The sequence below is a fragment of the Lepisma saccharinum genome, unplaced genomic scaffold, assembly GCF_977018435.1.
Source record: "Lepisma saccharinum unplaced genomic scaffold, izLepSacc3.1 HAP1_SCAFFOLD_317, whole genome shotgun sequence".
Classification (NCBI taxonomy): Eukaryota; Metazoa; Arthropoda; class Insecta; order Zygentoma; family Lepismatidae; genus Lepisma; species Lepisma saccharinum.
In genome coordinates, this window is record NW_028143049.1 from 109,014 (window position 1) to 122,573 (window position 13,560).

The 13,560-nt window shown below is 36.7% G+C and overlaps 1 protein-coding gene across 1 annotated transcript in view; it reads left to right on the forward strand.

Annotated features, from left to right (window-relative positions):
• LOC145982678 (calpain-5-like) overlaps window positions 1–13,560 on the forward strand; it is a 150,989-nt gene that overhangs the window by 50,211 nt on the left and 87,218 nt on the right. The window contains exon 5 of the mRNA XM_083116048.1: window positions 1,823–2,015. Coding sequence (XP_082972174.1) covers window positions 1,823–2,015 — 193 coding nt within the window. The remainder of the gene's footprint in view (window positions 1–1,822; window positions 2,016–13,560) is intronic.

Consider the following 13,560-nt stretch of genomic DNA (forward strand, 5'->3'; position numbering starts at 1 on the left):
GTGAGATATAGCATTGTGAGTGAAGCAGCTTTTGTTATTGTGAAAAAATGGATAAAAAAGAATTTCGTGTGTTAATAAAGCATTGCTTTTTGGCGAAAAAAATACTGTTGAAGCCAAGGCTTGGCTTGATAAACATTATTCGGACTCTGCACCAGGAAAATCAACCGTTGAGAAGTGGTTTGCTAAATTTAAACGAGGCGAAATGAGCATCGAAGACGATGCACGCAGTGGACTCCCCAAAGAGGCTGTTACCGACGAAAACATCAAAAAAGTCCACAAAATAATTTTAAATGATCGTAAAGTGAAGTTGATCGAGATAGCTGAGACTTTAAAAATATCAAAGGAACGTGTTGGACATATTGTGCATGAATATTTGAACATGCGAAAGCTGTGTGCAAAATGGGTGCCGCGCGTGATCACAATCGATCAAAAGCAACAACGTTTTGATGATTCGGAGCAATGTTTAGTGATATTCAACCGTAATAAACACGAATTTTTCCGTCGATATATTACAATGGATGAAACATGGCTCCATAACTACACTCAGAGTCCAATCGACAGTCAGCCAAGTGGACTGCACGTGATGAACCGAATCCAAAGCGTGGAAAGACGCAACAGTCGGCTGGCAAGGTTATGGCATCAGTATTCTGGGATGCGCATGGTATTATATTCATCGATTACCTCAAAAAGGGCCAGACCATCAACAGCGATTATTACATTGCGTTGTTGGAGCGTTTAAAGGATGAAATCACGAAAAAACGGCCCCATTTGAAGAAGAAAAAAGTGCTGTTTCATCAAGACAATGCACCGTATCACAAATCAATGAAAACGATGGCAAAATTATATGAATTAGACTACGAATTGCTTCCCCATCCACCATATTCTCCAGATCTGGCCCCCAGTGACTTTTTCCTGTTTGCAGACCTTAAAAGAATGCTCGCTGGAAAGAAATTTAGCACTGATGAAGAGGTAATCGCCGAAACTGAGGCTAAAGAGAAATCGTACTATAAAAATGGCACCGAAAAATTGTATGACCGCTATAATCGTTGTATCGCCCTCGAAGGCAACTATATTGAATAATAAAATCGAATTTTGTCAAAAAAATATTTTTTACTATGTTAGCCTACGAACTTTTCAACCCAACTGTTATACACTGGGTTGATGCTCCTGAACTGCACTTCAACCCTGAAGATGAGAGTGATGTTAGCTCTTGAAAGCTTGGAATGTTTTCCACAACTCACCTGGTCGATAGCCCAAGAGAATCTATCCATGATTCAAATAGGTTATTCTAAATGATTACGTTTTGATTATTACCTACCACTTGATTTTGGTATGTTAGCATGTATTTAGTTTTCTCTGTGCTAACTCCTAATCGTATTGGTTACTGGTCTTGAAGGTACATCATTTCATAGTAGGCAGAGTCCAGTTCTGAATTTAGCTGGATAAGGACAGTAACAATTTTTCAAATAAGACAATTCTCATGTTACATTTCTCCTGACCTCGGCTAGTAGGTCATCATCCAAATGGGTTAACAATTAAGTTAAACTGTTTAATTTTAGACCTTAAGTTGCAAGTTTTTAGAATTGAAACTAATCACCACAAAATTCAAGCGAACAGCATTAATTATTCCAGGCAAAATTTCAGTTTGATTCATGTAGCATTTATAAGATTGGATGTCGTAAAAAATGCCATGTAGCCTGAAAAAGCTTTGTGTGATGTTGCCACCAACAGTTAATGCTATTTGCATTCTATGAGAAGAATTACTCATCTATTAATGCAAATTGTGAAAGAGAAACTAATGAAAAGTTGACTTTGTTTTTAGGCTGAATGGGTCGTACGAGGCCCTGCAGGAGGGTTCCCTGTGTGATGCCCTGGTGGACTTCACGGGAGGAGTTTCTCAGACGCTCGACCTCATGGGGGGAGAGTATGCGAATGACGAGGATGCACAGAGCAGAATATTCAGCATGCTCGTCCAGGACATACAGAATCATGCTCTCATGTGTGCTTCCATTGTGGTGAGTTTTTCTTTCTTTCTCTGCGCAATTCTTTGTTGTCATTCATCTGGAAATCCTAGAAAAGTCAGGGAATTTACTTTTCACTAAGTAGCTGCAGTCCAGTTTGGGCATGTACCGTATTTACATGTGTGTAATCCACACACTGGTTTTTGATGGGGGAAAGTGACAAACAATCATATCTTGTATATATTAATGTTCAAGAAATGGCTTCCTTAGTTGTTGGTCGTGAAGCTGTTGCTATGCTGATCAAGAGCAAATTACATTAATTAGGGCTCAGATTTTTAGGTAAATAAATATTTTTTCTGCGAGTAGATATGACCTCGTAAGTGAGTTACAAATTCCGATCATAGTAACTGGAGCCTATATATCAAATTTTATTTCACATAAAAAAAACATATTTTCCAATTTTTTTTATGTAAATACATATTTCTTAATATTCGCTCATAAATGCATAAAATGAATGTTTTGTCCCAAAAATTTCACATAAAATTTCGTATCTAATACTTAAATTTTCTTATCTTTTTAAGATTTCCCAGAAAAAAATCAAAAGTTTTTTTTTTATAGTCGCTGTATTTATTTTCTCATCTTAGAGAGGGAAAAATTTCTGCAAGACCTGGCAACAGTATCCAGTCTGGATGTAACGAATTGTCCATACTGAGAGGTAAAACGTAAGCTCAACGTTCAGTAGTGGACAGATTGTTCCACAGTATTTGCTTGGCGTGGTATTGCGTGGGAGAAGCACTAGTGTGTTTCGTTCGAAAGGTGCGAGTTTTCTGTAAGTGTGTGCGTGTTTGAAAATGCCGAAAGTGAAATCTGCACCAAGCTATCGTTTGCAGCAATATGTTGCAGAATTCAAGAACACATTTACCACTGATGGAAAGCTACTCTTTTGTCAGCCCTGTGGAAAAGCCATAACAGCAGAACAGCGATCTCAGGTAACCCAACATGTGAATTGCAGTAAACATATTGCTGCAGCTGTGCGTGTGAAAAGCAAACAATCCCTTATTGGTGACCCCATCCCGAGTTCGTCCCAAGAACCATCCAAGTTTTCTCGTTATTGTGCGGATTTGTGTATGGCTTTTGTTTCTGCTGACATACCGCTTTATAAGGTGAATCATCCTCAGGTTCGAAATTTTTTAGGCAAATACACAAACATCGACACCCCAGATGAGTCTACTTTAAGGAAATGTTACCTCCCAAAGTGTTACGAAGAAACGATGCAGAAAATTCGTGATATCTGTGAGAATGAAAAAATCTGGGTCAGCATAGATGAAAGTACGGACTCAAGTGGTAGGAAAGTGGGAAATGTAGTTGGGTTATTGAAAAATTATGAAACAATTTCAAGTAAATCTTTTCTTTTAACGTGCCAAGAACTGTGTGCCACAAATCATGTTACAATTGCTAGATTGTTCAATGAAGCCATGCAGATATTGTGGCCAAGTGGGGTGAAGTTCGACAATGTTTTACTTTTGCTCACAGATGCTGCAACATATATGAAGAAAGCAACAGAAGGTCTTGCAGTCAGTTATCCTAAAATGACTCCTGTTACGTGCATTGTTCATGAATTGCATAGGGTATGTGAAGAAATCAGAAATGTATATCCTAATGTAGATAAATTGGTTTCGAATGGGAAAAAGGTGTTTGTGAAATCGCCAACAAGAATTGAAATCTTCAAAAAGGAAAATCCCCAAACACCGTTGCCACCCACACCTGTAGTTACGCGGTGGGAACATGGCTTAATGCTGTTGCATACTATGCAGAAAATTTTGAAGAATTTTCATCTGTTGTTAATGGACTGAATAAAGATGATGCTTCTTCAATTGAAATTCTTCAAGGTATGTTGAGTGACTCTACATTAAGAAATGACCTGGCTTATATTTCTGCAAATTTGAGTTTCCTATGTAATACGATCAAGAAACTAGAAGCAACGGACATTCCTTTGTCAGAAGCAGTTAAAGAAGTTCGTGAAGTGGAGAGCAAGCTCAACAAACTTAATGGACCAAAGGCACAATTGCTTCGCAGAAAACTCCAAGATGTCATGGCAAAAAATTCCGGCTTTAAAATGATGTGTAACATTTCGAATGTATTGGATGGTGAACAGGAAGACAATATTGGATATTTAAGTGTGAGTGAAATATCATGCCTTAAGTATGCGAGGTTGACTTCATGTGATGTAGAACCAACATTTTCGCAGTATAAGGCACTGTTTCGAGACAATCGTCAGTCCTTTGTAATGGACAATTTGAAGAAGACAGTTGTGGTGTATTGTAATTCACCATTTTTCAGCAAAACATGCTAATTTCATCTGGTGAGTAGAGCTGTTTAAAGCAGAAATTTTCAACATTTTTAGCACATAAAAATGCATATTTTCCATGTTTAAGTACATAAAGTGTAAATATTTTCCATATTTTGAGCACATAAAAAATAAATATTTTTCTGATTTTTAGCACCTAAAAATCCGAGCCCTAGACATCATACCTATTCAGTGAATCACCTGTTGCTATATGGACCATGAGTCACCAACCCATGCCACCTCATCCTCCACTGTGTTTAGCATCCCAAAGCCTTTTACTTTGCAACCATCTTTTTTATTCTGTTTTGAAAGAAAGTGAGATCAAAATTATGTTATGAATTTGCAGTGCTCAGGAAGTTATTTTCTATTATTTTTCCACCAACAAATACCGCTGAAACTGAGCTCGTGTGATGGGAGATGCCTGCTCGAATTCCACCGCTTTACTCGGTGCAAAACATTCTGTTACAAATTAAAAAAATTGTGGGAAATGACTTAAACTTTTGTGTGTGTTTTTTTAATTACGATTGCTCAAGAAATCGAACCTGGTAATTCATATTTGCACCTTTTGATATATACGTGTTATATGCAGTGACATAGTTAAAGCATGCATGGTTTCATTTTGGCTGTCCGAATTATTCCGTGCATAATGCACACCCCAGTTTTGGGGGCAAAAATTTTATAAAGTGTGAATATACATATGTAAATACACTATTTACTTCTTGAGTTACTCAAGCTTTCGCCACATTGGAGTTAAGACAAGAATAGTCAAGGTTTAAATCATGGGAAGGCAAGTTGGTTTAAGGAGATTAAAAATAGAAGGTAAAACACAATGCAGGGTTCCCTGTCACTGCCTCCTACTCTCTCTCAGACTGGCAAATGACTGTCTTATTCAATATGGCTGCCTGGCTGATCACTGCCTGCTACTCATTGAAATGATGGCATGGGGTGAATTTACTTCTCCTGGAACTATATAGGAATCGTACCTTTCCTGGTGACGTGATTCGAACAAGTGTTCTCAAGTTACCCAGCCAGGTTAAGTTGATGTTGGCTTCCAACATTTCGAGCGCATACATTTCTCTCATTATCAGGGAACATCAACATCGACTTAACCTGGCTGGTAACCTGAGAACACTTGTTCGAATTTTCCTGGAACGCCGTGGAAATTATCTGTTTCTGGAAAAATCAACATTTTTTGAAGTAATGCACTTTACATATGTAAAGATAGGAACAATAAATTAAATAGAGATGATGGAAACTTAGATGAAATGTGGATTAGGATGTTCAAAAGGTGGGAAGTAAGCGAGAATAAAAAAATAGGTTTTCACGTCACACCGGTCGTAATCTGCTTGGTTCAGGAGACTCGAGATTTCGAGTATATGACATAAGCGGGAGGGGAGACTTATGGGCAGGGATTGGAATCGGGGCAACTTCCTGCATTCTGCAAGGAGACAAACCAAGCATCTCACGGGCGAGCATGGAATAGCGTGTGTTTTTTAAAGTTTTAAAAGTTTTTACGTTTGACTTTTTACTCTTTTGGGGTTTTATTAAGAGAAATGGGCAAATTGTTAGGAAACCTCTTTTACCAAATAGCACCTATCACCTTACTCCTTGTTTTTACTTGAATTTGACGTGGCTATGAAGCGATTTCGCTAGCCTAGGAGCTACCTGAAGAAGGGAGCCATCGACTCCCGAAACGTAGTTTGATAAACTGTATATACTCTCGAATTGAAACTAAACTATTTTTGTATTTTTAAATATTTTTTAAATACTTAATAATGTACTAAAAGTAGGTTTTGGGCAAAGAAAACAAGCAAGAATTTGTTGTGAACAACTACATTTCACTTCGATATACTGAGTATTTCTGGTAGTTGCAGTAGAAATTGTATATTAAATTCTCTAGCAAAAGGGGTCATGTTTTGAACTATTTTCACATAGGAAATCTGTTACAGTAAGGACTGTTGGAATTTACCACTTTCTTGTTGTGAATTTTTGGTTATGTTTGATAGATATTACTGAATTTTACTATAGTTACACATCATTTTTGCTATGATTATATTTTTTTTATATATACAAATAATTCTTTGTTAGCAATTTGTTAATAGATAAAAGCTCACCCCTGATGCCCCTCTCCAAAAGTAAATTTCTGTTCAGTGTCCCTTCTCATTATTGGTTCTAGAGAACTTAGTTAAGCCAGATTCTAAGTATGTTGTTTATCTAAAATGTAGCAGCCTTCTTACACACATGTTAAAATACTTGAATTGCCCCATGATTTGTCTGGAAAATTGTGGTTCTTGGTCTGGAAAACATGCAGAAGTCAGGAAATGTTGTTTTTATGAAATTGTAGACACCCTGTTCATGTAAGGATGTTTTCTCACAGTGTGGAGACAGATGAGATGAGTTTGTGTCATAGGAACACACAATAATAACAATAATAATAATAATAAGTTGTCTTATTAGCCCTTAACGGCACATGCTCATGTAATTAACATGTGTGGATGTGCAAGGGCAGTGGTCAGAAGTAGCGCGCTACTTGTAGCGTCGCTACAGTAGCTAGCTACAAAATTTGTAGCTGTAGCTGTAGCGACGCTACATTTTGAAAATTGTAGTTGTAGCGGTAGCGAAGCTACAAAATTCTTATAGTTGTAGCAAAAATTTCGCTACAGCTACATTTTCTCTCAGCATTTTGAGGTGAATTTTGAATGTGGCAACAGCGTCAGAAAAAATCGACAATAACCTTTAATTTTGCAGGAGGCTCATAAAGACAAAGTCTATTACATGGAAATACAGATTATCTAGATTGTAGATTATAAACATCTGCATGTTATTTAATTAGTATCTGAATAATTCAGATATCCAGATAACTAACTGACATATATGAATATATTCCAGCTTGCAGCTACGTTTTTTTAGCTGCATCGCTATTTTGGGGAGAAACATGCCTAGTTTGCTGCACCGCTGGAAAAAAGTGCCTCGATTGCATCACCCCCGGAACAAATCCTGTGGATATCCATGGTGTAAGAGACACCAAAATGTCATTAATTGCTGTGTAAAAAACAACTTGCAGTGCAAAACAAGCGATGTTTTTTCCGCTGCACCGACAAAGGAATAGTGCCAGCAATAAATGGTTCAGTACATTAACAGCATTGATCATTGTCAGTATATAGGATCTCACCAGCAAGAAATTATTGTTACATGAATGATAGAGTTTTTGGAATTACAATTATTTTCGCGATAATATTTGTTCACAAATTTTAAAATACAATACGTTTAGAACACTCGGGTTTACATGACAATTTCCTCAATATATTGTATCATATTGTAAAAAGTACGTATGAGTTATTGACTTTCCTGCAGAAACGACAATTTTCTTTAGTTAATATACATAGTTTTCAAATTTATGTATTTTTCCTACTTTTGCGTCACTTTTCTCTAACTTTTAGTAATCATGACATCATCATCATCCTTCGCAGTTACCTGCCTCTGGCTGGGTCGGCATAGAAGTCAAGCCTCTCCATTATTTCCTGGTCTTCCACCACTCCTCTCTTTTCACGGTGTTCCAATCTTGTCCTCTTCTCCTAACATTCTCCGCTATCTGCTCTTTGCACCGACATCTTGGTCTCCCCCTTGGCCTTGTGCATTATAATCTCTTACTGGTAGTCTTTCTGCATCCATTCTCTTCATGTGCCCGAACCATCTCATCCGTGCCTGATCTATCCTGTCCTGAAGCTTCACCACACCCACCGTCTGCTGGATCTCCTCATTCCTTATTCTATCCCTTCTAGTCTTCTCCCATAGACTCCTTAAAAATTTCATATCCACTGCCTGCATCTTTTTCTTGTCTCTCTATGTCACGTAATTATTGGCACATAGTATGTTATATATTACCTTCTTGCATTTCATAGGTACATCCCTGTTCCATATTAATCTTCGAACGCTTTGATATAGTCCACCACCCATTTGTGCTCGTCTGTTTACCTCCTCATCTATTCTTCAACTCTTCTCAATCATGACAATGAGGATGAATGGTTTATTTAATTATTATCTTATCTATGGTCGCTTTCTGCCACTTTCGGCTTATTGTGAGAACGAGGAAGAATGATGAATGATGAGCAGTGTGGGGAATGGAGGAGCAAGAGGATCTCATCCTCCCAACTTGGCGTCTTTCCTAGTTTTTGTTTTGAGTCCATTTTATGCATAGATAAGCTGATCGAGACTGGATCCGAGCCATTATGTGCCTCCGCTGGGTATCGAACCTGGAGCCTTTGTAAACAAAGAGCCCCAGGTACTTTTCATTTAAAATGCTGCCTTCATATCAGTCTATTAAACAATGAAATATTTATTCTCAAGAAAAATATGTTGATGTGAACATAAATACGTAATCCTACCAAATTTCATTGGTGTATAGTTGTAATCATTAATTTGGGTAACACCCTAATTGCAATATTCATATATCAAATTTGAATTGAAATGCCACTTGAATAGGTATGTTATTCTCAAAAACTATAGTAAAAATAAGTAACTGAAGTAACACTGCTATCAAAATTATCGAATGACTGGAATCATGATAATAAATAATAGCATCTATTTACCAGTAGTGGATTTTTTTAATATCCACATGGTTATTTTAAATTTTTTTTATGCAGAAGTAGCGCAAAAAGTAGCGAAGTAGCGAGTAGCGAACAGGAGTAGCGTAGCGAGCTACTTTTTGGTAAATGTAGCGGTAGCTGTAGCGAAGCTACATTTTGGAAGAATAGCTGTAGCTGTAGCGAAGCTACTTTTAAAATGTAGCGTTCTGATCACTGTGCAAGGGATATAGTATTAATTTTTTCACACAAATTGCTTGTAACACCACATGCTGCACAGAACATGTTAATTTTATCTGTCGGAAAGCAATAACCCCAAGCACACCTTGTCAAAGGATAAAGTGGAGCTAAAAGGAGGTATGACAATTCCATCAGGAAGTCCGCAAAATGTTAGAATGTTAGAACTCTTAAAGTTCTATTTTTGTGTGTGCTGAGTTTTCTCCTTTATTCTCGTCTCTGACAGGTAAGACGAACATACCTTATTTCTTAGGGACCTTTTCATTTCTCCTAAATTTGAATACTGCTCTGATTTACTCCATGGCATGACCCTTATTTCTAGCTAGATTGAACTCCTCTCTAAATGTCTTCCTAGCCATTGTTTGTCAGAGTTCTATCTGCAAGTCTCCTTCCTGCGAGACTTCAATATCCACATCCCTGGCTAGAGTGTCAAATTCACTTCAGAGTGCTATCCTTCACTACCTGGAACAGTTATTCACTTAGGCCAGCCACAAACTGAATCCGACATGACGAGTCACGATGCAACACTACCGAGAGACAAAGCAAGACTAGTCTTGTGTTCTTCATACAAGAATGAGAGGAAAAAAGGTGTTGATTACTTTAAATTCCATTCATGCTAGTGTTTCTGGACAACATAGCTTTACAAATTGCTAACCAAAATGAAGTTGGGAAGGGATGCCCCCATAGGAGCCAATTATTCCTGGCAAAAAAGTTAAATTTCCTACACAGGATGTTTCTATTTCCCTGCCATTTTGGTACGTTATATGTAAATATAATTAATTTTGATATTTTGTTCATACAAAAACTAAATATGTTGCATAACAAAAAACAATCATAAACATATACTTGAAACCATGAAAGCCATTGTAGCTTTGAAAACACATTCTTTGTGTGAGGAAATGAGTAATCAATTGCGTAGCTTTGTAATTTTTCATTATAATGTTAATTTATTTTCTATCAAAATAGAGTGGATTTTCTTGTAACTATATTTCCTGTTTACACATGAATCCAGAAATAGATGAACACCCTGCAGAAAAGGAAAAAGTTTAATTCGCGAACTACTGCAAACACATAGTTACTCAAGCAATAAATATCAAACTGGTCTGAAGATTGTTTTCCTGTACAGTTTACGATAATTGGTGCACTACATTCGCTGTCCAAATGCAAGATAATTCCCAATATGTATTTTTTTCAGGTAATGCGATTGTGCCACTTCATTCCACAGTGCATCAATTTTGTCTTTATTATGGTAACCAGTCTAGAAATAATTGTACAACAGAGGCCTTGCTTGGACAAGAACGATTAGCTTCTCTGGACCAAACTTCATTTTTAACCTTGACCGCACCATCAAACCTACATATAATATGTGCTCTCAAATGATACAGTGATGAGTCACATGCAGGTGGTGTACTGAGGAGAAAGGGTTCACACATGCGCAGAGAGTTTTGTCACATCGTGCTCCTGAGAGACCAAATTCCACCAATGTTCACTGTTTTGTCGCAAACAGTCTCAACGTGACTCGAGGTGACAAGAGTCAAATGTTTTGTCTGGTGTGTGCCTATAAGGGCCCCTGTTAAACGTTCCCTGAGTCAGTTTGTACAAAAATGACTTGTTGCATGTCTGAGCCTTACCCAAAATCAAGGTTATGCCCTACACAGATTACACATGCAACATAAGTGTGTCTCAAAGGGCATGTCCATGTTACTCTTGTAACTATCGCAGATAGGTTAATACAGTGGAACCCTGATTTTACATTCCTCGGTTTTACATTTTTCCCACATTATACATTTAATCTTGATGGTCCCAGCATAGCAAAATGTTATGACATTTTTCTCGAATTTACATTTTTTTTTTGCATTTTAAGTTTTTTTTATCTTGGTTCCCTGAAAAACTTAAAATTGATGTTCTACTGTGTATATATAGTATATTTTTTATAGCGTAGAAGTAGTGAGTTTTATAATGTAACTGTCTGTAATGTGTAATGTGCAAGTTGCCGGATGCTTTTATTCTATTGGGGCGAACTGGACCTCTTTTGTTACAACAATTTCCTAGAGTCGTGGATCGAAATTATGTGCATCTCGGCATACGTCACAAAATCTAAATGGGGGGAGTGATTTAAAGATGGGAGCGTAACAGCATTCATAAGTGTATTCCCAAACAATTGTTAATGCATATAATATCCAAGGGATGAAACAGTATTCCCAATTAAGTCTTCAAAAATGCGTTGCGCAAACCCTGCAAAATAATTATGTCACTAAACTATTACTACACAATTTCAAGCAATCTACAAATCGCTAACTACTGTACCATACACGCTCTTACGTACTAGTAAGTATTAGCCCGTAGTAAATTGGGAAGGTACTTAAAGTAAATTGTATCAACAGAAAGTCAACGATTCAATTTTAACAATTTAATAACAATAGTGTAACTCATTTTTGGCATTCTAACAATCAACAATGATTTTGAGCGTAAACTGCTCAGTAATAATCAATGAATTCAACAACAAATTCAAAAAGTGACAATGCATCAAAGGTAAGTCAAAAAGGCATATAATTTATAAAAACGGGCGAAAACCACCTTTTAAAAAAAAAAAAAGAAACAAACGTCTCCAAGAAATTACAAAAAAATCTTATTGGTACGTACAAAAGGTTCTACCCCTTTTAGATGCTCATTCCCAAATTAAGTGTTACATTGCCTCGTTCAATTTAACAAAGTTTTAACCAAGTCTAAACGACCAAAAGGGGGAAATGTGAGGAAAAATGACGTTAGCGGAAACTTCGTCGCGATTACCTAATGTACCTTTTTGCGACGTGTCTTACAAAAAATGTCAACCGTTGCTCCAGTTAATACAAATGTGAATGCAAGCACATTGCGGAATAACCAATATGATACACTATTTTGCACCCGCGTATTTTGAGTTTTCCTTTTATCTATTTAAAGTGAGGGGCAAGTAACGTGGTATCGAGATGAATAGTTATTTTACGAGAAGCCGTATTCAGTTCTCTATTACGCGTATTTTTGTCTTTTTGGACAAAGGAAAGTTTTATTTCTGTAATATGGCGCACTTCGTAAGTAACTCACGCGAATCGTGCATAGAATATTGAATTCATGCTTTTTGTCTATCGCACATCAATTCACCACTAATATAACAAAACCACTGTTGCCTACCTTGTTTTTGCACATTGCCTCTCTCGTAGTCCTGGAAAAAGGGGGATGCACAACTTCCTTCACTTTTTGGTCGTCAAATCCTCGTAGATCAGCGTACGTCTTGCTTGGATTCCAACGTAGTACATTTTTGATTGCCAATTTTACTCCTAAGTGCAGACTGTCAAAATGGACTTTTTTCACAATCCGCGTTTCCACATAGTAACACGTAGCGTAATTCAAGAAATAGTGCTTACCGTCTTTTCAACAAATGTTCCGGAACTGTATTTAATGGATCTCTTGCAATTCATCGCGTGTTATAAGTAACATGGTATAGAACGTCAATGTTCAAAGTTTGTTACCGATGACGCATTAAAAAGCGTATCGAAAGTGTAGTCGACGGAACCAAACGCAAAACACGACTGTTTTACCGCTACCTGCACATGTCTGCTGCTCTTGCCTTCACTTCCTTTAGGGGGCGTGGTTTTTTACGATTCGATGACTCGAAAGTGATTATAAGTGCCGTCTGTCGTAAATCATGAGCGATTATACATCGCGTATTTTTGAGCGGAGCATTATTTTCAACAAAGTTGGAAGTTGGAAGATTTTTGCTAATTTACTTGCAACAAATCGTTACAAATTCTCCCCCCACTGGCAATGGAAAAAACAAAATCCCCCGCATGAGCATCTTTACAAAAATTGAACCTCTAACCTGTTTGTATCAAGCAAACACATATGATGAATTTGAAATATTCAAGAATTAGAATGATTTACGATCAAATATACAATAGTAATAAAATGATATATAGTATATATAGATAAAACCTAGGAATTATCAACAAACATGAATATAAGAACACTTATATATATACCTGGTGAAAAATTAATGACCTATACACAAAATGCACCAAACAAGTAATTACAATTTCAAAAAAATGACTAGATGCAAAAATTAAACATTGATTATATAAACCTGTATATAAATGGAAAATCACACAATTGCATTGTAACAATATAAATATATATATAAATAAATATGATTGTTGGTTCTGAAACAAAAACAAAACAAGAAAAGACATAGAATATACATTGTTTGGATACTTCCATTATAGAATCTTCATAATAACAAAGGTGTTGCATACACGATGACCAGAAAATGATGCAAATGGAGTCATAATCGTATGTTGTCCCAAAATATGCCAAGGATCAATTTGGTAAAGAAGATTTTGATGAATGTTTCCTCCGAAAAAAATACATGAAAAGAAAAAGAATCTAAAATTAAAATATT